The sequence below is a fragment of the Hyaena hyaena genome, unplaced genomic scaffold, assembly GCF_003009895.1.
Source record: "Hyaena hyaena isolate Hyena2069 unplaced genomic scaffold, ASM300989v1 scaffold_178, whole genome shotgun sequence".
Lineage (NCBI taxonomy): Eukaryota > Metazoa > Chordata > Mammalia > Carnivora > Hyaenidae > Hyaena > Hyaena hyaena.
Window position 1 is genome coordinate 2,196,752 of NW_024080807.1, and position 26,535 is coordinate 2,223,286.

The 26,535-nt window shown below is 39.7% G+C and overlaps 2 protein-coding genes across 6 annotated transcripts in view; one reads left to right on the top strand and one right to left on the bottom strand.

The window, feature by feature from the left end:
* The window catches only part of SAMD3 (sterile alpha motif domain containing 3), a 50,190-nt gene extending 36,103 nt beyond the window's left edge, over positions 1-14,087 (top strand). For both annotated transcript variants that reach the window (XM_039240434.1, XM_039240435.1), the window contains exons 8-11: positions 9,014-9,214; positions 12,505-12,676; positions 13,406-13,488; positions 13,671-14,087. In XM_039240434.1, coding sequence (XP_039096365.1) covers positions 9,014-9,214; positions 12,505-12,676; positions 13,406-13,488; positions 13,671-13,955 — 741 coding nt within the window. In that variant the 3' untranslated portion in view covers positions 13,956-14,087. The remainder of the gene's footprint in view (positions 1-9,013; positions 9,215-12,504; positions 12,677-13,405; positions 13,489-13,670) is intronic.
* A 3,687-nt stretch (positions 14,088-17,774) lies between these two features.
* Positions 17,775-26,535, bottom strand: part of L3MBTL3 (L3MBTL histone methyl-lysine binding protein 3) — a 122,681-nt gene continuing 113,920 nt past the window's right edge. For all 4 annotated transcript variants that reach the window (XM_039240439.1, XM_039240440.1, XM_039240436.1 and 1 more), the window contains 3 exons: positions 24,027-24,196; positions 23,745-23,807; positions 17,775-18,192 (listed from right to left, as the gene is read on the bottom strand). In XM_039240439.1, the coding sequence (XP_039096370.1) occupies positions 18,049-18,192; positions 23,745-23,807; positions 24,027-24,196 (377 nt within the window). In that variant the 3' untranslated portion in view covers positions 17,775-18,048. The remainder of the gene's footprint in view (positions 18,193-23,744; positions 23,808-24,026; positions 24,197-26,535) is intronic.

The window sequence follows — 26,535 nt, forward strand, 5'->3', positions numbered from 1 at the left end:
CAGTGACTCTGTGTTGGCTTCATGACATGACAGAGGCATTTTTGAGGATCTAGCTGAGCCTGGCATCCCTCCTAGGGGCTTCATAGTCTGTGCTCCGTGTATGGATTGGGGAGATCTATGAGCTGTATTACCATATGTCATAATAAAAGTGCTTACAACACAGGGAAACCTTACTTTGCTTTATGTAAAAATGTAGTTAATCCATTCGGAGATTCTTTCTAGTTCCTCGGTATCATCTCCACTGTGACCTTAGTTAAGGGCATTTCTCAGAGTCTGAAACATGGAGGAAACAAATGAATATTGCCCCATCTCATATGGAAATATCCTACCAAATATCTGGCGGCAGTTTCTCCCAAGAAATTAACTTGTGCTTTTTATTTTTTAATGTTTATTTATTCATTTAGTGTGTGTGTGTGTGTGTGTGTGTGTGTGTGTTTGAGAGAAAGAGACAGAGACAAAGACAGAGAGGACACGGAGGGGCAGAGAGAGAGAGGAAGAGAGAAAATCCCACACAGGCTCCATGCTGTGAGCACGGAGTCCAATGCCAGGCTCAATCTCACAAACTCTGAGATCATGATTGGAGCTGAAACCATGAGTTGGGTGCATAACCAATTGAACCACTTGGGCACCCCAACTTTTGTTGTCGTTTTTTTTTTTTTTAAAGAAAACTATCTGATGTCCAGGACAGTGATGCAGGGTTTTAATAAATCTTGTAGACTGTCCTTCTATCCTAAAGTCCTTCAAACATTTACCAAGTAAATAAATCAACAAACTGCCAGGTGTTAAATTACTAACACTATACTTAGAATTAATTTTTAAAAATTAAAAAAAATTTTTTTTAAATGTTTTATTCATTTTTGAGAGAGAGGTAGAGACAGCATGATCAGGAGAGGGTCAGAGAGAGAGAGGGAGACACAGAATCCGAAGACAGGCTCCAGGCTCTGAGCTGTCAGCACAGAGCTCGACGTGGGGCTCAAACCCACAAACTGGGAGACCATGACCTGAGCCAAAGTTGGATGCTTAACCGACTGAGCCACCCAGGTGCCCCAGAATTCATTTCTATCTTAAAACATTTTCTTTTCCTCCTTATTGGATATACACGTACCTCATAGCTTTGAAAGTCATGAAGTAGTTTTGTGTGTTAGCTTTCTTTGGATTAGAAAGTGAAATGGAATCGGATGTTTTGCAAAAACTAGAGAGCTGAATGCTAAGAATATCTAGTTAGGTTTCTTTAGATTTCTTTTTTTAATTTTTTAATGTTTAGTTATTTTTGAGAGAGAGAGAGAGAGAATGAGCAGGGGAGGGGCAGAGAGAGAGAGAGGGAAACACAAAATCCAAAGCAGGCTTCAGGCTCTGAGCTGTCAGCACAGAGCCCGATGCGGGGCTTGAACTCATGAACCATGAGATCGGAAGCTTAACTGAGTGAGCCACCCAGGCGCCCCGCTTTGGATTTCTTTTATGGCATTTACATTTGCTTCTTACTGCACCTGACATATAATGATTTATCCAATAAATAGTAATCATTTTTATAGGCTTTTGCACAGATGTTTCTCTCATGGTGCAAAACTGAGCAAAACAGCAAAAGTCGAAGAAAAATGTTGACAGTTAATTGCATTCTGGATATAATGCAATTACTGCCATCAGCAGGTGCCAAATGCACTAATGCTGTGAAGTTTTACAAGTCAGCTGTGCATTTGGAAGCATGGGGCAGACTTGCTGCCATTTCTCTGCTGACTGACTGAGCCACACGACTGAATACCAAGCAAAGAGACTGTTCAAGTTACATAGAGGAGCGTCATTTGCAAAGCCAATTTGTTGACAATGGAACTGAAAACGGATGACTGGAATTTGATATGAAGAAAACCCTAACATCTAACCATAGCACTGTCCAGCAGAAATACCATATGGACCACACACGTAATTTAAAATTTTCTAGTAGCCAAATCAAGAAACACAAATAAAAGGTCAAAAGAAGCTGATGGAATTTTTATAGTAGTATATTTTACGTAACACAGTGTATCCACAAAATTATTATTTCAACATGTAATCATTGTGAAAACTTGTTAATGAGCTGTTTACTTATTTTTATATACTAAGTCTTCCAAATTCAGAATTTCAAAGCATACATTTCAGGGTGGACTAGCCACATTTCAAGTGCTCTGTAGCCTCTTGGGGGTCACCAGACTGGAAAACTGAGACTCACACACTTTTACAGGAATTGGAAGGGTAGATGAAACTCTATAGGGACCACCTATTTGCTAATGATGTTCAGAGCTACAGCCCCAAATCTTAGGTAAAGCACCTTTACGTAGTCCTTTAAAGTCGATTTTTAATGATGTACTTATAAGAATTATTAAATTTATATAACAAGCTATTTTCTTTGTAAGCCTATTCAGATTGCATGATGCACAACAAAATTATATTTAATAAAAGTCAAGGTGAGCTTTATGCATCTCTGGGAGGAAAAAGTTATGATTACATTTTGAAACATGCTGTATCTTACTACTTCAAAAGCAGTCTCAAATTTCTGTCCATAGCTAACTTAGAAATACTGTCCTTGGGATGCCTGGGTGGCTCAGTCAGTTGAGCTTCTGACTTTGGCTCAGGTCATGATCTCACAGTTCATGAGTTCGAGCCCCATGTAGGCTGGTTACTGTCGGCACAGAGCCCACTTCGGATCCTCTGTCTCCCTCTCTCTCTGCCTCTCCCCTGCTTGCACTCTCTCTCTCAAAAATAAATAAAACATTATAAAAAAGAAAAGAAATAAAGCCCTTATTTCCGTTCCAGGTGTCAGCTTAGATAACTGAGCTCTCTGCTGTTCTTCCCAGCTCCCTAGGTGCTATAGGTCACTGTGGCTGGTGTTGGAGTGGAATTGCCAGAATTGGTGGGGGTAAAGGAGGCATGGCACAAGTTCACTATCCAGTTTGTTTGGATCCAACTCCTGTTCTGGTTAATTTATCCTGATTGCTTTGAGGTCACAAGTCCCACATATGACTGCTACACTTCTCTTCAATGTATTCCTACATTAGTATTCCTTGGCCAGGTGCGATCTGTTCCCTGCTTCATGACTTTCGATTACTTTCTGAGCATGTCCCCCACGCCCCCCACTATCTCTGCCTGATGAGACAGACACCTAGTAGCCAACTCTGTGCCTGGCACTGTTCTGGGTGATTCAGATTTTTCTCATTCACCGGTTCCCTCTTGCCAATGTGGACCGCCAGGGAAACCAGCCTGTCAGAACAAGGCCATCCATCTTTTCAGAGATGCAAGGGCTACACTAACACAGGACCCCGTGCACTTGATCAGCTCCATGCTTGAGAAAGTCACTTCCACTTTGACAGTCCCAGTTTGCTCATCAGTAAAGTGAGACACACAGACCAGATGATTTCTAAGTTCCTTCTGGCTCTAACAATACCTCCATCATTAATAGGTGAGAATTTTAAATTCTGATACAGCCAGCTCTTCCTTTGAATAAGGGAATAGATTGTGTCAATCAGGTAGAAGCTTTCTAGAAACTCTACTTTCTGTGACATTTCACGGATTGGATGTGGCTGTTAGGGGACGCAGGGCACTATGTGTATGCTTGTCTATACATGTCGATATTAGCAATTATAGAACTTCCACTACATTTCAATAAAAAGAAAGCTGTTTATAGAGTTAAAATGTTTTCCTGTGCTTTTTAAAAATGAGGAGGCTTTTTATTTATAAGCGTATCATAGGCATTTGAGACTTACAAAAGAATATGCACAGCACATGGTATAATTTATGAGAGAAAATAAACACTGTGAGCCCAACATTCAGCTTTACAATTGGAACACTCTCTATACACCTTCGTGTCTGCCTACCTTTCTCTCCTCTCCCATCATGCACGTTCTAACACCACTGCCCTGTGCTCTGAATTTGGCTTATCATTCACCTGTTTTTAAAATATATGAACTTGCCACATATCGTAACGTATCTTATGTTATTTAGTTTGGCTTCTTTTTGCAGTTTACACAATGATATAGAAATAATAGGTCATCCGTGACTTCTCTCTCACTCAATATATTGTCTCCGGGATTCATTCAGGCCTAGTTCTCTTGTGCAGGTCATTCATTTTTATATTGGCTTAAAAATCTACTGTGATAGCAAAATACAATTTATTTGGCTATTCTTAAAGCTTCTTTATTTAGAAAGAGCGAGAGACAGCACAAGTTGGGGAGGGCAGAGAGAGAGGGAGAGAGAATCCCAAGCAGGCTCCACAGTGTCCATGCAGAGCCCGACGCAGGGTTCCAACTCACCATCTCAGGAACCTTGAGATCATGACCTCAGCCGAAATCGAGAGTCGGAAGCTCAACCCAGTGAGCGGCCTGGGCTCCCCTTGGCTATTCTTTCATTGACAGACATTTGCATTGTTTGCAGTTTTTGCTGCTATGAGCTGCTGCTGTGATCATTCTTCTTGCATATCTTGCTGCATATACGCAAGCTCTTTTCAAGGATATATACTTACAACTGGAATTGCTGGTACATCATGTGTGCAGATGTTCAACTTTATAAGACAGTGCTCACTGTCTTCCTGTGTGGCTGTAGCCATTTAAACTCACAGAACAGCACCTGTTATTATCAGACTGCTCCCTGCCTCCGGCCCTACGTGAGGTAGTGTTTAGATCAGATACCAACATCACCCCTTCCCATCCCAAGTAAGATGCCAATAGATTGCGAGTAAAATGGTATCTTACTTGTTCCTGTTTTCATTTTAATCATTTATGAGGTTTATCATTTTTCGTATTTAGGATATCTTCAAGTTTCTTCCTCTGTTAAATACCCAGTCATATTTTTTGCTTATTTTTCTGAGGTTGCCCTTTTTTATTTGTTTATAAGAATTCTTTATATATTCTGTATTCTACTCCACCAGTTGTATCACTGTAAACATCTTCTCCCAGTTTGTGTCTTGCCTTTTGAATTTCTCTCTGTAGTTAGATTTTTTTAACCATTTCTCTTATGCTTAGTCCTTTTAGGAACTTCTTTCCTACCTTGAAATGATAAGATTTATTTTTTTATATTTTTAAAAATTTAAAGTTCTGCCTTAACGTTTAAGTTCCTGAGCCATGTGGAGTTTACTTTTGTATAAGGTATATGGTATAGATCTGTTTTCTTCTTTTTCTCATATAGATAAAACAATTTTCTGTAACTTGTATACAAGAGTCCTCAAGAAAGCAAAAATAAAATAAAATAGTCTATGATCAAGGAATCTATGCAGTTCTTCCTCCATTACATACATGATCTGGCTTGCTGTGGACCAAAGGCATGCCTTCCTTCTGTAGGATTGCCAGAAAGAGTGTGGAGTAGAGCAGGGGACAAGAACTTGTCCCTAACTCCACCCATCCCACCCCATCTTCTTCCAGAGTTTGCTTGCAGGCTGTTCAGCATCTGGCCCGCTGCTCTCTGCCGGGCGAGTACTGTACGCTTCTGCAAGGCTCTGTCCTTTTAGAGGCTGGAAAGCAGCCAGGGCTGATCACCGGAAGTGATGATTCTGCAGACTTCTGACTCACCTCCTCGGGTGACTGTTAGTTAAAGGAGGTTTTTGAGTGGTTAGCTCAAAGACTGCAGTTGAGTCGGGCAACTGAGTTCAGAAGCACAAACAAAAATCAGTGTGATTATATTTAAAAGTTTCAGGAAGTGGGGAGGGAACACTGCCTCCCAGCCTCAACTGCTGATGAAACTGGAGATAGGTTTTTTTGAAACAGTGCTCTGGCTAATTCCCTGTTAACTTGGTTAAAATACAAGAGAGACAAGGAGACAGCAGCTCAGGAAACACTCTAAAGTGCTAGTGCAGTATCTATGTATACACACACCTCCACAAAGTGAAAGAGGATTTCCAGAGCTGTCTAAATCATTTGGGGGATCTGTTGCTGAATAAACTTCTCAAGAAAATTAAAAAAAAAACAAATCCTTTCCCAGGCATTTGTGTCTAGAAGCCCTGCTGTGTTCCCCTAGCAAAGTTATCTATTCCTAAATTGCAACTTTCCTTATATACATACTTATAAAATGTCACGATACTTTCCATCATTACCTGTTATTTTTTTTTTAGGTGCGCCTTGGTTATCCTTGGGCTTTTTATTCTTTCATGTGAATTTCAGAATCAGCTTGTTGACTTCTTAAAACAAATTTTTGGTTTTTGATAGATTCTAGATTTTGGAAAAAATATTACTGAATCTATAGCTCCATTTGGAGAAAGGCTATGACTTGCTGGTGGTAGTGAATTTTTCTAATAGTGAACATGGTAGATCTATCCATTTATTTAGATTTCATTAGTATTTTCTAATAATTTTATATTTTTTCCATAAAGTGTTGGCACATCTTTTATTAGGGTATTCCTAGGTGCTTTATAGTTTTTGCTACAGTTGTAAAAAATTACCTCTTCTGTTAACAAATTTGAATATTGATCTTATATTCAGTTGCTCTGAAAAACTCTCTCCTTAATGCTAACAATCACATGTACATCATTCTGAGTTTTCTCTTAAATGGTCAAATCATATCATCTATGAATGATGACAGTTTTGTTTCTATCTTTCCAATTTCTATGCCTTTTGTTTCTCTTTGTTATCTTACTATTCTGGCTAGGATCTCTAGTAAAAGGCTGATTAAGAGTATAGTAGAGCATCTTTGGGGTGCCTGGGTGGCTCAGTCGGTTAAGCGTCCGACTTCGGCTCAGGTCATGATCTCACAGTTCGTGGCTTCGAGCCCCGTGTCAGGCTCTGTGCTGGCGGCTAGCTCAGAGCCTGGAGTCTGCTTTGGATTCTGTGTCTCCCTCTCTCTCTCTAACCCCCCTCTGCTTACGCTGCCTCTCTCTCTCTCAGAAATAAATAAAACATTAAAAAAATGTTCTGAAGAGTATAGTAGAGCATCTTTATCTTTTTAGGATCTAGTTTCTGATTTTTGGAAAAGTCCTTTAAACTTTCACTATTAAAGGGGCGCCTGGGTGGCTAAGTCGGTTAAGCGTCCGACTTTCACTTAGGTCATGATCTCGCGGTTCGTGGGTTCGAGCCCCGCGTCGGGCTCTGTGCTGACTGCCAGCTCGGAGCCTGGAGCCTGTTTCAAAGTCTGTGTCTCCCTCTCTCTCTGACCCTCCCCTGCTCATGCTGTCTCTCTCTCTCTCCTAGAAATAAATAAAACATTAAAAAAAATTTAAAAAAAATAAAATAAAATAAAATTTCACTATTAAAAATGTTAGCTTTAGGTTTTGGGTCGATACTTTATACATGTCAAAAATGTCTCTTATTTTGATGAAAGTTTTTTTTCTTTAATTTTAAAGGGATGTTGAATTTTATACAGATATTTTTCTGCATTATTTGAAATGTGGTCATTTAAAAAACCTTAATAGGTTAATGTGGTATATGATATTTACACATATTTATATAATCCAAGTTAATTATAGTCCTGTAAATATGCCACATTTCTCAAAACCTATTTCTTTTTGGTCCAAATCTTTCTATCACAATGTTCCTAAAATTCAGATTTCAGTATGAAATGTATGTGAAGTATAATGGGTAAGTCAATTATACCTCCCTTTAGTTTACTATTGTCCCCTTAGTAATGTCAGACCATTGTTATACTTCTGGAAATAAACGGAAGTTAGTTGTTCCCTGTTCCCAGTGGTTATCATTTTGTTCATGAGTAAAACTGACTTATAGATTTCCTCTTGGAGTGTTTTATTTTTCAGGTGTGGAGAGTCAGAGAATGGGTTGGAATCCTTCATACAATTCCTTTTGTTTCCCTCTGAATTCCTAAAAAAAATTGCATAAATTTGGAACACTCTGTTTTGAAAGTTTCATAGAATTTGTCTATAAAACTTTCAGGTCTTGGCAGATTCTCTGTGGGAAGACTTTTGTTTTCCAATTAAATGTATGTAAGACTATAGGAATTTCTTTTTGGCTGGTTTGGTGAGTTATATTTTTCTAGAGGTTAATTCACTTGGTCCATGCTGCTAGTCCTCCTGTGTTCATAGAAACTGGGTCTACCTGAAGCTTTCCTAATGTTCTTGTAAGAGCCTTGATGTAGGTACATTTTAGGCTTTTTTCCCCCTTTTTTCTTTTTTACGGGTGAGATCAGCTCACATTCTGGTCAGCCAAACAGTTTATCAACTTGTTAATTCAAATGTAGTTCATTCAGCCAACTGTCCCTTCAACAAATTTTTCTAGATAAACCCTTTTTGGCTCCTCAGCTGTCTTAGACTTTTTAATAAGGATACGTGGGGTACTTCTTAGCCACCCCACCCCACCCAAGGTACTCAAATTTATAGTAAATATAATTGATAGTTTGATGATTTAGCATCACAGTGTTATTATTTTGAATTTGGATTTTATAGCATGGTAGTACAGCTATAAAAAGGCATTTAAAAGAAAAATACAAAAAACAGCAATAACAAAAACCTTAACTTAAAATCTTTTTGTCTTAATATTTTGTCGTCTAAAATTTAGATGAGTAGAAATATTAAAAAAAAATTCCTGTTAAGTGTGAACCTTCTGGATAATCTAGGTTTCCATGAAAAGGGTATGTAGAAAATGAATTTGACTCTTAGATCTCTCAAGAGAACAGATTATAGTCCCATAAAAAGTAATGAACTATCCGATTTGTTAAAGACTATCCACTTGTTGGGGCACCTGGGTGAACATCTGACTTCAGCTCAGGTTATGATCTCACAGTTTGTGAGTTCGAGCCCTGTGTCAGGCTCTGTGCTTACAGCTCAGAGCCTGGAGCCTGCTTTGGATTCTGTGTCTCATTCTCTCTCTGCCCCTCCCCAACTTGTGCTCTGTCTCTGTCTCTCAAAAATAAATAAATGTAAAAAATATTAAAAAAAAAAAAAAAAAGGACTGTCCACATGTTAACCACATTCAAGGCCACATGTAACCACAAGCGGTAACACTTGCCTTAGGAGTACATTAGGAGCCTGCACTGATTGCCTATAATTCTGAAGTGTTAAACTGCCACTTGAAAAATGGAGCATACTGATATTTTGAAACTATTTTTTCAGGAAGAAACTGTTGGTTTAGATTCTGAGGCAGATGAACATATTAGCTGGTTCCAGCAAGAATATATGAAAACCGAAAAGGACTGGGGAGAAATTGATAAGAGAATGAGCCGGACTTTGGAAATAAGAAGAAAGTTGATTGGCAGCAGAACACCTCTGAAGGACATTCTTAAAATGTTTCCTTTCTTAAAGTGCCCTTATCAGGTATCTTTATTTGCTTATAACACCTTCTGATTTTCCCATCCAAACTGATTTTTCTCTTTTCTCTTGGAGCATAACTACTATGTAACAAGATGGTAGTTGTGAATCTTGGTAGGGTGTGTAAGGCTCCACTGGCTACAAGTAGGACCATTAGGTAAGAATTTCTGGAACATGCAACTGCCTGCCTTCAGCTTTAAAGATCTGTCATTACACATATTATGGAGGCTGGGGGACCACTACCTAGGGCTATTTTGACAGTATGAAACATCTTCCCTTTGCATACATTTATTTTTTTAATTTTTAAAATCTTAATTCATTTTATTTTTAGTGGTTTCAGGAATAAAAATTAGATTCATCACTTACATATAACCCCCTTCGCATGCAGTTAGACAATCAAGAGAGTTTACTGAGGAGCTGTTCATATGCAGCATTGCTCAAAATCTGTATGGTTCCAAATAATTTCACGAAGTGGTTTTAAAATATATAAAGCTTAATAGGTAACTCAAATAACCTTCCATTTAGTTTACTTAACATGGCCATTAAATTACAATTTTAGTGTAGCTTTATCTGTAGTACATAATGAAAGATTCACCCAAATTTTTAGCCACTAGTATTTAACAGTAATAGCCAGGGGGCTTTGGCTATTAGAAAACAGAGTATGCCATACTGACACACCTGTATATTGTTTTAAAGCAAAACCTTTTCCAACTGATAGCCTATAAACTCCTTAAACATAAGAAGCACATTTTAAAGATCTTAGTATAATAAGTTCTCCAAGTGCCTAGCAGAACACTGTCCACGCAAATGAAGAGTTGATTTTTAAATGCTGTATGGATTAGCAGAGGATTGGTGTCTTAGTCCGTTTAGGCTGCTCTAACAAAAATACCACAGACTGGGTGGCTTATCCCCCACAGGAATTTACTCCTCCAGTCCTCAGCTGGGGAGGTCCCAAATGAAGGCCCTGGCAGATTTGGTGTCTGATGAGACCCTGCTTTCTGGTTCATGAATGGGATTCTCTAGCTGTGACTTGGCTCAAGCGGCAATCTAGCTCTCTGGGGCCTCTTTTATAAGGGTGGAGATCCCATTCGCGAAGGCTGCATCCTCCTAACCAGGCCCTTCTCAAAGGCCTCACTTCGTAATACCATCACACACCATCATATGCACAAATGCATATGTTAGGCTTAACATATGGGGCCTGCATTTATGGGGCAGGGGATAGATACTCAGTCCATAGCTGTTGGTAAGGCTGCTGTGGACACTGGAGTTGCAGCCTTATGGGTCTTCACGGGGGCACAGCCTGCACAGGTTTAGTGATTAAAATACATAAGCTGTGGTTCAGCATCCTTTCAAAAAGAACAATAGATGAGGAGTCTGAGCGGGAGGAAAGTAGATTTTAGACCTGAGACTGTTTCTCACGCTTTGTCTTAAGTCTGTCTTTTTCTCCCATCCCCTCAGGCATTTCACCCTTTATATCCGAAATATGGATTGGGATATGGTTTTTGTAATGACTGTACTACTTAGTGAATAGAGTGGTCTATTTATTTTTTCAAACAGGAGTTGAACGTTTTAGCTTTCTTCAGGGAGTACATCCCTAACTGAGCCTTGTCTGGCCAGCTGGGATTTACAATTTATAAAACCCTATTGTGCTTCCTAAAATAAAAGCAAGCTTGACCTTACTTACAAATACAATCCCTACAGCCGGATGGCTGCCCCTGCTGCAAACTATTCCCACTACTTGCTGCTACTGCTACTACCATTGTGTAGTGCTATGAGCTAAGGGAGCTTGTGGGCAAGGTATGGCTGTAGAGAAGCAGCCAGCGTAGGACACTGGCCCAAGGAGTTTATGTGGACCCTTCATCACCACTTGCATTCATCAATCTCCTCCCCTCAAAACACTTTCTTTCAACCAAAAATGAGATGCTAGTTAGAAACTAAGATTTCAGACCTTGGTGTACTCATTGCTACAGAGGTATTCTGGCTCTAAAATTTCTCACTGAACAAAGTGAGGATATATACCTTCAGAAAAATGTGTGTGCACACACACACACATCCGTATGTGTTTATATATCCATACATAAGTATTGAACACCACGAGTTCACATTTATACCTTCAATTCCAACCCTAACCACAGGGCTTATTCTAACCTAACCCTCTTTCCCTACATTCTCTCTTCAACAGTGAGAAACCTGGCACCTATTACCCTCAATGTATTTACTTATTTCTATTGACCGATCTTCAAGTTCATAAACCTTTTTTATTTTTTTTGCGTTTTCCAGTATGCATTTCTGTGTCCAGCGATGTGTGCATTTCAGTGAATATTATTTTCAGTTCTGAATTTCAATTTGGTTCTTTTTTGATATATACCCCATTTCTCTGCTGAGATGCTCCACAGTGATAATACATGAAATTCACTGGTCTTACCATGTTCCCCCACCATCCTTGCTTAATGGTCCACTGAGGGCTGCCTGATAACAGAGTCACTGTGCCTTTATGAGAATGCCAGTTTTCTGATAACTACTTCTGGACTAAATTTTTGGGCAACTGATGATCTACCAAACTGTTCAAGAAACGAGGAGACCCTGTGGGTAGTATGTAACAGTTCTTTACAGAGTTTTAGGGAGAGTGATGATTACATTAATTCCTACTAGTGTGAATGATGATTAATAGTTTTATAATGCCACTCTGTTCCAAAAAAAAAAAAAAAAAAAAAAGGGAGGTGGCAGTGGTGATGGAATTTTCCGAGAGGCAGTACCAGGAAAAGGTGACATTGAGTGAAGGAGTCTCCATACAGGTAAACTGGTTTTGCTGTCATTTTGTAGTAAAATCTCCTACACTTCCTTTTCACCACTTATCTTGTCTCTAAAGCCCCACCCTTTCACTTTAGAATGCTATGGTTAGGTATTTTCGAAGGTTTGCTTCCTAAAACCTAACAGGTTTCTTATTTTGCCTCTTGTTGGGCTCTGCCTCAAGAGAGAAGATCCTAGAATCTTAGCTGGGCAATCACGTAGGCCAAATATGCATATATAAGTTGGAGCCTGCATTTAGTTAAGGCTGCAAAGTTTTAATTCTATGGGCACAAAAATTTGCCACGTCCATTATTTATCTTTTCCTATTCACTTCAGCCTTTCCTTCATTTTTCCTCCTCTGTCATCGTCTTTACTTCTCTGCTAAAGCTACTCAAATATCTTGTATAGATTTTAAACTAGCACTCAAAGCTTAAAATAATCCTAAGGAGTTACTTACTTCCATACATTCAGTACACTAGCTTTTCTTGTGATCTTCTTTTTTCTAGATGTTCAGAGAATTCCAACTTCTTACGAGAACAGATATTTATAAGAAAACCAGGCACATCTTGGAATCCTATTCGGAAAACATTCTGACTTCTTTTTCAGTGGTGCACAATCCAATCAATATTGCATTGCAAGAAAAAATGAAACAGCACACAGATGAAGACATGTTGAAACGTTAGTAAATCTAGAGGCGGGGCAATCTGGTCAGTTATCTGTTTAATTCAGGATAATTAGAGAAGCTCTGTTTTGGAAATAAGTAATTCAGTGAAACAACATGCAGGATAGAATAAAGAACGTCTCAAATAGGAGGAGCTGAGGTACAGACTTAAAGTACACTTGGGGCACCGGGGTGGCTCAGTCGGTTAAGGATCCCACCTCGGCTCGGGTCATGATCTCATAGTTTGTGGGTTCGAGCACTGCGCTGGGCTCTGTGCTGACAGCTAGCTCAGAGCCTGGAGCCTGTTTCAGATTCTGTGTCTCCCTCTCTCCCCCACCCTCCCCTGCTCATGCTGTCTCTCTCTCTCTCTCTCAGAAATAAATAAAACATTAAGAAAAATAAAGTACACTTGATACTGTAAAATCCTATTTAGGGAACCAGTAACCTGTTAATTGCCTAATAAAAATCACAAGGTAAAGCATGCTAAAAATCTTCCTGGGTGCTAGACAGAGAGTACAGGATTCTTGTCTTCTCCTGGCCATGATGTGGAGGGCAGGATGTGAAATATAGATGTTTATTAGAAAAGGAAGTTGGTTAAATGGTTGTGAAACACTGGTCCAAGAAGACTGGTTTGTTCTCTGTAGAAGCAAATGATTACAAAAAATCCACATTTTAAGACTGACTTTGCTTAAAAGTGGTAAAAGCTTATTTTTACTTGAACTTTTGAAGCATGTTTATTTTGCCAGATATGAAGATGACAGCCACATGTTTGCTCTTACCAGATGTTTTTGGGGATGATCCTAGCCTTTTCGTCATCGTGAATGAGAAGGTATGTAGGATGTCAATGACCCAGTTTGCCATTTCACATCTTCATGTGACCATTTATTTGAAGGCAGAGTGGTGGTCTCTTTTGAAGCATGGTTTTGTCACATTTACAAATGTGCTGCACTGCAACAATACTTATTACTGTTTATTAATTTACTGTAATACCACGTTTGTTTTTTTTTTCAGGTGCGAGTGTCCACACCTGTGTTAGAAGTCAAGAACCCTTTCAACATTGATGTCTGTGAATTTTCTTTGTACTTAGAAAAAGAGAAGCTCACGAAGGTGGATGACTGTGTTACGGCCTTGGCTGCTCTCATAGCTGCCTTCCATGTATTTGGAGTTGAGTGTCCAAGAGGACTGTCCCAAACCCTCAACTTCCTAGAGACGCTGATTTTTGATACACACAGTCCCTATTTTCCTTTTATGAAAGAAAAGGAAAAGGAAGTAGGGTTTCAACACCCAGTTACCTAACGGCGTGCCAAATACTGCGTCAGAATTGGTCTCTGGGGAAACCTAAAACTATATAAAAGTTGTTTTGACTTAGGGTTATGGTAGAGGTAGGTATTTTCTTGTCTCAAAGATGCAAATGAATTTCAGTACCTTCTGTCTACATACTTCAAAACTTGAAATTCTTTGTGAAATTCTGTAATAAAATACTATTTAAGAGCTGCTTATTTTGATTTGAGTTCTAAGAGATTCCATGGCCCAAGCTACATTCTCAAGAGTCCATTTGTTTTTGAAAGACTCTACATTTCAGATACACTCAAGTCCTTCAGATTAAGGTATGACATCTTATACTTGGCCCCACATGCCCAACTTTGGAAGACTTAATGTCAGGGAGCTGTACAGTTGTGGCCTGGGGGTACATACTCCCCACTTCTTTCCCCCAGCTAACCTGCCTGGCCCCAGGCATTTTGGTTTCCTTCAACCACGTTTGTTGGGAACAAAGGTTGCTTCATTCCTGAGGTCTTACTGCTTGCTCGCCGATCTCACTGGCATGGGTCCTGATCATCCGTGACCTGTGCAGTCTTCCACTGCTTCCCTCTCTTGACATGCAGCGATGGCCCTGTTCTGAGCTCCCATAGTTTCTACGTTTCTCCGGCTTTGACCTCAAGTGTTGGTGTCTGCCCTGGGTGCTGCTCAGGTTTCGGTCTGTAATATGGCCCTGGCTTTTCCCTCCCAGAACCTCTTGGGCACCAGTTTCTAGACTTGTTCTCCTGCTTGTCTCAGAAGTCCAGGTCCTGTTTCTCATCCATCCAGCCCAGAGTCCCAGGTTGTAATTCTCTTTGTTCTGCTCCTAAAACTGGTGCACAAGTAAGTACATCTTAGGTGTGACAAGACTTGGTATACTCTTTTCAAGTATTTTATAAGGAAAAATGATAACACTACAGTTTCGAGGTACCCTTTGATATCACCACCTTATCAACATAACCTATCAGTTTTGACAGAACAGACTGATTTTGAGACTGAAGAGATGTAAGTGTGCTAATACTTCCATCACAATGTGAGGACCATTTCTGGGGTTACTTCATCAAATTATTTTTTTTTAAGCTTAAGAAGGGGTTTGTATGAATTTTTCAAAAAACATTTTTATGATACATACCTCTGGAAATACTTATGCTGCAAGTATTTATTCTAATATCTTTTTCTCTATAAGTTCAATTCATTAAAATGCTTAAGTCAGTGAGACAGAAAATGCAACGTCAGTCAGCTGCCCCACCTCTACGATGACCATTCACTAACTGCGTCCCTAAGACTGGACAGGCAGAGGACCAATTTGGTACGTGTCATTTTCACATAACCTCATCCCTATTCCATGGTTTGCACTTCTTCCATTTCACTAGAATGTGCCTTCAGTTCCTTACAAACTTTCCTTTATTTTCCTAAACCTCCCCCCACCCTTTTTTAGTTTCACAATCTTATTTCCAAATGATTTTACCAAATTCTTAATGATTCCTTTCCTTATGAAGGACACAGGGTCTGCGGCTAAAGGTCGATGAAAACTTCTGTTTCCGTAGGCTGGAGAAGACAGGAAGGGGGTGGAGCCACAGGAGCACTGCAGTGAGATCTGGTGCTAAATGTGACAGACATGAGCTGACCATGAGGGCAAATCCACAAAGCTTTACTATGGTCTGTTTCATTGGTACATCTATCCCCAGTGCCCAGCATGACCTCGCCACTTGGTAAATATTCACATTTGAATACTGACCAACAGAACCCTAATTTCTTGGGAGGCTGGGTCTACTGAATCTAGAAGTTGCAAAATGGCAGCCTGTGGTCATATTTCAACCTGAAGACAGGTCTCATTTGGTTTACACAGTGTAATGTCTTTTTAATGTCTTTAGATGCAAGGCTCTATCAATTTCTACATTCCCTATCCCTTCATTTGTTTGGCCCATGCCTGCTTCTCTCACTTCAGGGACCTCCCTGTCATCACGGTCCTATTTCCTGTGTGAAACCTTAGAGTATGTCCCAGGGCTGGAATGGTGAAAAGGTTTCCCCTACTTAACGTACCTGCTCCACCTAATGACGCTTAGATGCCTTGCCTCAAACATATAAAACATGCTAGTTAGAATTATGAATAGGTATTTTAAATAACATTTAAAATTATCTTTGTTATAACATACGCTTTAAATCAGAAAGAAAAAAAATCCCCAACAGGTGTGAAACCTACTTAACCAAACAACTTATTTCTTATGTACTTATTTACTGTCATTCTTTGCATCATCCGGGACATAGTTTGACAACTTTGAATCCTGCAAATGCGTTCCATAGCTATGCAATGCCCAAATCTTTTGACACTGGTCCTGCTCTGACGTCCCTGTGTGACAACCTTTCTAAAAAAAAAAAAAAATCATACATGTGTAAAAAAAAGTATCTGCAGTTAAGACTTTATTTCATTCATGTCAGATATAACAAGTGCAACTTGAATGTACAAAATCGGAACAAAACATAAAAAAGAAAAAAAAACCCAACAATGAAAAACTTACTGAAGCAAATTCATGCAAAGAAATGAAAGGGATGCTGCAGCTGCCACGGCCTTTTGACTGATGACAAACGCAAAGGACCGCTAATAGACCCCCAAAGGGGAATGTCACAGGAAGTCTCGCATCAGAAGAAATGAGGGCAACGAAGAGGAGAGGTGGAACTTGCCCCAGAATTCAGAGGGCATGCTACAAACGGACTTCCTACTTGTATACCAGCCCTTGAATAAATGGCCAATCCTAGAGTAGACATTACCTCCAAAGGCTGATAAAATAATTTACGTTTTGTGTTGGAAAGGCATTCTCACAAAAGAAACGCGACTGCTATCAGTTTACAGGTCATCCAGGGCTTTCATTTAAAGTGCATCTGTACATTTACAGAACTTCGGGGAAGCGTCCTACAGAGAAAGGAATCTTTCCAAAATGGAGGTCCTTGAATAATTGCTTTGGGCAATCACCTCCTGGATCTGTGAGCATTTAGAATCTTCTGTGCTGACTCGTGTTGCTCCGTCACACTCCGCCTTTTCAGTAAAATCCACATACTCTCTCTTCGGCCAATGCTAAGAAAACCTTTGAGTCTCGGGGAAGAAGATCTGGGACAGAGCTCTTTACGGATTAGTGTTTCCGTCAACAGAATGAGCCCTTCGGCTCTGAAAAGCACCACAGTTACTTCACTGACTGTCAGAGAGATGCCTAAGATCATCTCATAAATAGTTCAAGATCCTTCCAAACAACCTCCCCACCCCCGAATATAACTGCATGTCCCTTTGATACCACTGGACTCTTGTAGATACATAGGGCACCACAGTGTCGAAGACTGATGCCATTCAAATACATCACCTAATTTATTTATATATTTTATTTTTCAACTCCATTATTTATATACACGTTTTTGGTAAATATAGTAACGATGCTGGTGAAAAGTAATTTGTTTAACATTTCATAATGCGTGCAAAAGTAAAAACACTGATTTAGAGAAAAGTGATTTTTACATCTATTCAGCCCCAACAGATTATGACAAGCAGTTAGGCAATATCATGACTTGCAAAGTGATACTTAGCATAATGTTGCAGTTCGAAATATGGCACGGAATTAACAATACAGGTAACGGTCCCACCGGCTCAACTTAGCCAGGTTTTGACTAATTTGGTTTCAGTTGAAGTTGGATTATATAAAAAGGTTTCTGAACGTACTGAAAAAGAAACCGTGTACATGAAAGAGAATTCAACAATGTTTACAAAATGCCAAAAGTTCTTACTCTGACCCCCCCTTACCATAAATAATTAATGAGGTTCCCTTCCCTCCCACCCCCCACCCCCACCTCAAAAAGATTTACAAAGATAAATTTAGCTCAGTGAACAGAACCAAAGGATGAGTACTCTTGGACAGTACCTGGTTAAAAGCTGAAGCACTTTCATAAGAATTCATATATATTGTCTCTTGAGGAATATAAATAATCTGACAGCATTGCTCTTTTGAGTTTTGGAGACTTCTCTCTTAGGAGTTATAACTGTCCTTGTGCTTTGAATAAAACATGAGCTTTAAAGCAGAAAGCTGATGGTATTCAAAATTCACCATCTTCAAAGTTCATTGTGAGAGTTCTTCTCTGCAGCTTTGAACATCAGGATAGAATTGAAAATTTTGAGAGCAGGGCCCAACTTAATGCTCATAATTTTAACAATGTCTGTTTGGGTCATAAGAAGGAAGGCTTCTCCATCAATTTGCTAAAACGGGAGGAACAGACAAAAAGATTATGAATTAATTGGATGTAGTGCTGTGGCAAGTATCCAAAAGCAGACCAGAGTTCATATGTGCACACATTTCCTGGTTAATGAACCTTTCTTATCTACGATAACCAAATGTGGACTGGAAGCAAACTAAAAACTCACTCCCCTGAAAAAATCGGCCCACAGGAAAATGGAAGGTGCCCGTATCTTCCTGGGATTGCTCTGACTTAGGCAATGAGTCACGCAGAATCTGGATAAATCTGGGGTGCCTTACATCCAGTTCCCATTATGGCAGATTTTAGATGTGAGTAAGCATACAAATGTTTGTGGATATAAACAAAGGGATTCAGGCAAATAAGTCCGCTATGTGCTAACATTTTTTTAAAGTTAGCTTTCCCCAGTTAAGTAAAAAAAACAGTAATAACACTCATTTTTAAAGTGGCCACAATTATTCTTCATATGTGGAGAAAAAAGTAGTTACTAATAAGGGCAATCAACAGTGTAGACGGAGAAGCAGGAGATGAAGGTGATGAACGTGGCATGAAGAGCTGTAACTGGGTAACCATGAGAAACACCATTCCTCTCCCCGCGTCTCTTCTGAGACTAAACTTCTGTGCTTCTACCAGAACTAAACTTCTGGCTTAGTAGACAGAACAAAGGAACAGTCTTTTTTTTTTGTAAAATTTTCGGGTTTGGGGACATTCCACCACTTCACAAAACATTAACTCATTTCTCTTTCGGTTTTTTCATTTTACACAAAAAAGCAGAAGAAAAGTAAAACACACTTTTGCCCTCTGCCTCAGACTACATCACAAACCTTGACAGCAATGTCACTGGTTTGGACTGATGATGTTTGTCCCAAATTCACACGCTGAAGTCCTAACCCCTCATCAGCTCAGAATATGACCTTATTTGGAAACAGGGTCACCGCAGGCATAATCGGTTAAGATGAGGCCCTACTGGAGTAGGGTGATCCCAGATGATGGATGGCCTCATAAAAAAGAGGAAATCTGGAACCAGAGGCAGACACGTATAGAAGGAAGACACTGTGAGGAGAAGGTAGAACAGCATCTACAAGTCAAGGAGAGCAGCCTGGAACAGATATGTTCCTCCGCCCTCAGAAGGAAGCTGTCTGCTGACATGTTAGCTTCTTGCCTTCTGGACCTCCAGCCTCCAGAACTGGGAGACCATACATTTCCGTTGTTTAAGCTACTGGCTTATGGCTCTTTGTTATGGTAGTCCCAGCAAACTTATACCACTCTAAATTCTGTAAACAGTTTACTAATTAAAGGCTGATACACTTAAGCAACTTTTTCTCTTTCCTCGAATAACAAAACAACCTTTTAAATCAGTACTACAGTCATCTTATGCAATTTCAAGCAATGATTGTTTGGAAGAAGCCTCCCAATTCTCAGCAAGGAAACATCCTATTGTGTGTCCTAGGACTAGACACTAGAAGGAAAGACACTCCAATTAAATTTCTGAATGCAGACAAGTTCAGAGGCAGACAAATGTTCTGTTGCTTTTTGGGGAACACTGGCTCTGGTCTCCTTTGCTTGTGCTATGACAGTCCTCTGATCAAGCAAGGCCAAGCAGAGAGGCAGATCTATTAACCCTTCATTCAACCAAGGCAGACCTTAGTAGCATAAAGGGTCTGATTGAAGTCTTCTAAAACATTAACGAAAATGTCTTCTAACACACCAGTTCCCAAGGAGCTCATTACAAAGACGGAATTGTTTATTATATAACCTTGGGGCCTACTGAGTCTCCTGAGATTAAAGAAGAGTTTAATATGACAGATGACTGATGAAAAGAAACATTCAGAGAACGGCAAGACTGGAATCTAAAATCTAGGAATGGAGTGAGAAGGTGAAGTTTTGGTAGATTATTTTTAAGGTTGCACTGGAAGGAAAAAGTCATCCTGAGGAGAGTGCCAGCCAGTATATTTTGCGCAGGCTGCTCCAACGTGTGACCATATGGACAAGCCTCATTTGGAAGGAAGTAAATGAAATCTGAGAAAGCACTTTCTAAGAACAGCTATCACTGCAGTGTAATACTGGGTTTGCTTCTGTTTGCCTCTGTGATGTGTATAAACTGCTCTCACTCCAGAGACTACAGACTAAGTATCTTGCTAAAGGCCCAAAACTCCAAAGGAGGATTTGGAACTCAGGGTTCTGGCCTTCCATTTCATTACTCTTTCCACCACTCATGGTTCTTTTCCTAATGTTTTAACTCTGCAAATCACAGTGACATGCTGTTTGCATGGCTTTCTCAGAGGGTAAAGGTATGAGCACGTTCACTGAAAAAAAACACTTATTAAACACCTATTACATTCCAGACACTCTTCTTGGGCCCAGGCATACAGCAGAGAATAAAACAGATATAAGCAAAACCAAGCAAATGAGTAAACGAAAACTGCTTGCAAAGTTAACAGTCTAGTAGAGGAAGACAGACTGTAATAAAAAAAATACGATAAGCAAACTAATTAGTAATTAATTGACAGTAATAAATTCTGAAAGGTGATCAGTACTACGAAAACATCTGGGTGGGGGGATGACCCATCAACGGGGGCAGAGAGGGATGAGTGACAAGGTGACATCTGAGCAGAGGGACCATGCCACATAAACATCCAGAGGAAGAGCATTCCAGGCAGGGAAGACACAGAAGGTCGCTGGGCAATATGGTGAACGGCAAGGAGGCCAGTGTGTGCAACAGTGTACACCAGGGATGGAGTAACCAGAGGCCAGAAGGTCCTCTCCTCTCTCGAGGTCATGGGGTGTCAGACAGCAGGTGCTTGTGAGGAATTTTGCTTTTATTCTGATTTACTTTCTGGAAGGCTACGAAGGGATGAGTGACCTGCTTTGACTTATTTTGAGCAGGATCACTCTAGCTAGGCTGGGAACAGATTGTAGAAGAGCAAAATTAGAAGCAGGGAGATGGGTTAGGAGGTTATGGTGTTAATCCAGGTGGGTGATGATGGTGGCTCAGAGCACAGTGGTAGTTGTGAAGGCAGAGAGAGAGCCAGAATCCCTATATGTTTTTAAAATACACCCAATAGGATTTTCAACACGTTAGATGCTGTGTTGTGTAAGAGCAAGTAAAGTCAAGCATGGTTCAAATCATAGCCCATCCTAACGCCTGTACTTTGCCTCTTAGAGATGACTTACTACAGTTTAGTTAGATATGTTTTATGGTTTACTTCAAGGCCTTTGAAACCAACACCTACCGACCTTGTGAGACATTAATTTCACAAGAACTTATAGAATGAATAAATAAAGGAATGGAGGACTATGTGAACAATCACTGCCTTACTCCTCACAAGAGGATCTGGTTGAGGACACTGTAGCTCTACTATTTAGTTTAGAATTCAGGTTGGGATGCCTGGGTGGCTCAGTTGGTTAAGCTTCTGACTTTGGCTCAAGTCATGATCTCGCAGTTCGTGGGTTCAAGCCCTGCATCGGGCTCTGTGCTGACAGCTCAGAGTCTGGAGCCTGCTTTGGATTCTGGGTCTGCCCCTCTCTCTTCCCCTCCCATGCTCATGTTCTGTCTCTCTCTGTCCCTCAATAATAAATAAATGTTTAAAAAATTTTTTTTTCTTTCATAGTTTATTGTCAAGTTGGATTCCATATAACACCCAGTGCTCAATTTTTTAAAAAAATGTTCAAGTTCAAATATGTTATTTCTTTGAATACATTTTTCTACACCATGAAAGCATATTCAAAGACATATTTGGACTTGAACTTGAATCTTAAACTAAGTAACAGAGCAAATCCATACGGATTGTCTAGATATCAACAGAACCAAAAACAGCTCTAAAACAGATGTGCTATAAATTTATTAAAAAAATGTTTTATCATTTTCTCAGGTAACAACTACATGAGTTATTTTTTTCTTCACAGAAAGAACAACAGCTCCCGGCAGGTATCTAAATCTGTTCAGGGAGTGAAAATTGAGTGTGGTTCACGAAGACACTTAGAATTTAGGAGTTAAGAAACTCAAAATCTGAACAACTATCAATTAAAGATCAACTAGAAAGAAGATAAACATTCTTGAATCAAGAACATAAATGAGAAAAAAAGGATGTTGAGAATCAGATCCTTGGAGCGCCTGGGTAGCTCAGTCGGTTAAGCATCTGACTTCCGCTCAGGTCATGATCTCACGGTTCATGGGTTTGAGCCCCGCGTCGGGCTCTGTGCTGACAGCTAGCTCAGAGCCTGGAGCCTGTTTTGGATTCTGTGTCTCCCTCTCTGACCCTCCCCTGCTCATGATGTCTGTCTGTCTGTCTCTCTTTCTCTCAGAAATAAATAAAAACACTAAAATAAAAAAAGAAAGAAAATCAGATACTTGTATATTTTAGCAGGCATCTGTCTAACGCAAAATAGTACCTAATAGTATAATTATGCTGATGACAGTGCCTGGATCCTTAGCAGTCTTGATACTCTTTCAAGGCTCTTTTGTTGTTGTTTTTTTTTAATGCTTATTTATTTTTGAGAGAGAGCGAGGATAAACAGGGGAAGGGCAGAGAGAGGAAGACACAGAATCTGAAGAAGGCTCCGAGCTGTCAGCACACAGCCTGACACGGGGCTTGAACTCACAAACCGCGATATCATGACCTGAGCCGAAGTTGGATCCTTAACCAACTGAGCCACCCAGGCATGCCATCTTGCAAGGCTCTTAACTGAAAGTGTACTGTTCTTAGCAGCTGAGGCTAAACACAGAAGCAAACAAGGCATATATACTTATAACTGTAGAAAAACCTTCTGCGATTACTTGGGTCTTCTTTTGACCTTCTAGTGGCCAAGATGAGAGTGAAAACGCTCTGTTCTGCTTGGAGGAGCTGACAGGCTAGGGGATTACTTTTAAAGATCTCTAGTGAGAAAAGAGGCTGTTATACTCAAATAGCATTACTTGTTGTAGTTAAAACCAATTTCTTTTTTGTTCTAATGTTCAATATGGGTCATAACATCATTAATCATCTCTCATATTGAAGGTTTGGGCAGGCAGAGGATAAACTAATCTCCCAAATGCAGACTGTAATGGCCATCAGTTATTATAAACATTACTGAGATCAGTATAAGATCTAAAGGGTTGTTTTAGCAATAACTAATATTTATTATAACACTAAGTGAGTTTAATCTTGGTGTTGTTAAAATGATGTTTGAAAATAAAATAATGGGAACTAATTTGACTTTATTAAAAACAAATGTTGCTTATTTCTTTCTTTGGTTTCTTTCTGTGCTATAAACTTTGAAAACGTATGCCTTTAAGGTTTCTGTGTGTGGTTTGTTTGTTTTTTAATAACAGGGCTGGTGCTATTGCCACGAAGCATCATAAAATGGTACAAAAACTTATGCTGCGTCCAATCTTATATACAAGGACATCTGTCTACAGATGACGAATGTAGACGTTAGAAAATGCCATGCCAATCTGTCAATCTCAACAACATGCATCTCTTCCCTCCTGTCCCAACTCCCAACATCTAACCATTCACTGCATTTCAGTGCTTTGACCCCATTAAGTAACATACTGCAATTTAGTGGGACACTTACTTCATCTTTAAATACCTTTCCATGTTCTTCACAGCCAGGTAAGCTCTGTATGAATTCTGACACCTGTCGAAAATAAGATAAAAATTCCAGTGTAAAAAAGAAGTCCGCATCTATGTGCTACAGGTTCAAAACGTTTAACCTGTATGCTTTAGTCCTTTCTCGCAGAACAATTTCTTCCTTTTCAGAAAGAGAGACTAAGCCCCACACACATTCACTGTATCCACTCCTGAAGCCCAGAATGGCTATATCCGGTTCCCAGCAGACAAAGAAAATAAAATCTACCTCATCTGTGCTCCATTTGGAAACTTTACTGGCAGGGATTCCGGCTACGGTGGGGAGAAGTTTGCTCTGCTGCTCCCAGCGCAAGGGCAGGCATGGAATCGGTGATTTAAAGGACAGAAAGACAGCTGACCGGCGCTGTGCCTGCTGCACGCTAGGTTCTTCCCGGGCACCTGGTTGATTGAAACAAATGGGAAATCACACTCGGAAAAGCAGAAAGACAGCCCCAAACGCCAGGTGTCTCCCCCAGAATGAGTCGGTGGGAGGCACCTACTTAAAGCACGGCTTCCTTTCAACATTATTGCCATTGAACAATGACACTCTCCTTTGTCATTCATTACTGAAGGTCACTGTAAGAAACAACCTGTAAATTCAATTTACACATTTGCTACATTACAAACGTGTGTCATGTTAACAACGTTGCCTCTTTAATGCTGTCACCAAAGATACCTGCGTCCCAGCTATAGTGGCAAGAAAAGGGACCCTCCCCTCAGGAAATGGTTTTGTTTCCCTTTCAGTTGTGGATATTCCATTTATCTGCCAGATCTTCTGAATCCAAACATATTTACTGCTGGTCTCCTAAAACAGCCATTTCTTAGCAAATGATTTTATATCACTGGGACTCCTAAAGTTTGTCAATGATTATCTCAAGATCTTTTAGAACAGAAATCTTTTCTGAAAACTACTTACTCAAAGCCCACCAGAAGAAAGGCACCTCCCCTACATTTACTCTCCTCCACCTCTACACCAGGTGAGTTACAATGCAGGGTGCCTGGGTGGCTAAATCAGTTAATCGTCCAGCTTCAGTTCAGGTCATCGTCTTGCAGTTTATGAGTTCAAACCCCACATCAGGCTCTGTGCTGACAGCTCAGAGCCTGGAGCCTGCTTCTGATTCTGTGTCTCCCGCCCTCCCTCTGCCCCTTCCCTGCTCACACTCTGTCTCACTCTTTCTTTTTCTCAAAAATAAACATTAAAAAAATTTAAAAAAAAAACAAAAGTAAAAAAATGCTACTTCAATTCCACCACAAGTTTTTGCCAAATGGTTACTCAGTTTAGGCTTTCGTGTCACTTAAGACCATTTTAAACTGGCTAATATCTCTAACAATATGTTAAGGTTTTTTTCTTTTGAGAGTAAGATTTACAGAAAAGTAGACAAATCATTAAGTGTACAGCTCAAAGAATTTTCACAAAGTGAACACACTGATGTACCCAACACCAGGATCAAGAAACAACATGGTGGCACACCCAGAGCCTCCTTGTGTTCACCCCTAATCACACTCCAGCCAGCAAGGGTGACAACCACTTTCCTGACTTCTAACACCACAGGTTCTTTCCTGCTTCTGAATTATATTTAGATGAAATCCTTGGTGTTCTTGGTTTCTTTCTCTCAATAGCAATGTTTATGAGATTCATCCACATTGCTCATTGTATGTGCTCTTTGCTGTATGGTTTTTGAATGATTATGAATATTCCACAATTAATTGGGAGTTAATGGACATTTTAGTTTTTTTTTTTTTTTTAATTTTTGGCTATTACCAACAGTGCTGCTTTGAACATTGCCTGTACCGGTCACTGATTGAACATATGTATGATTTCTGTTACATGTGTGGTTCTGTATATATATACATACGTGTGTGTGTATGTATGTGTATATATACATGTTATGTGTGTGTGTGTATATATATATATATATGTTGAAGAGTGAAACTTTGACATTATGGTGTTTGTGTAAATTAAACTTCAGCAATTCTGCCAGTTGTCCAAAATAGTTATTCAGTATGTATCCACTAACAGTGTAAGAGTGTTATAGGTGCTTTACATCCTCAATAACATGAGGTACTGTCTCTCTTTTTTTCACTTTAACCATTTTGATGAATTTTTTTGTGGTATCACAGTGTGGTTATAATTGCAATTGTCTGGTAACTAATGAAGCTGACAATCTTTTCCTATGCTCATTGGCCAAATAGAGAACCTCCTTTGTGAAATACTTATGTTTTATGCCTATTTTTTCCATTGGGTCATCTTGCCTTTTTCTTACCGATTTGTAGAAGTTATCTGTATGTATTTTGGATAGGACTTCTTTGTTGGAAATAGGTATTACTAACATCTCTCTTCGTACTCTTTTCTTCCTTTAAGAGAGTCTTTTGGCAAAGAGAGAGTTCTTAATTGTAATAAAGTTTAACTTACTTTTTTTCTCTTATGGCTAGTGCTTTTTATGGGTCTTCCGAAGAAACCTTTCCTTACCTCAAGGTCCTAAAGTTAGTCTCCTCTGTTTTCCCCATAGTACTTTATGTTTCACCTTTCACAATCCACCTGAAATTCATTCCACCTGAAATTTATTTTTGCATGGTGTGAGATGAGGATCGACTTCCTAGCATTTTTTTCCACATGGATTTCTAATTCCCCAAACATGATTTATTGAAAAGACCACCCTTTTCCCACTCTACTGCAGCGCCAGCTTTAACATAAATATAAACCCGTGTCTTCAGATTCTCTATTCTGTTCCACTGGC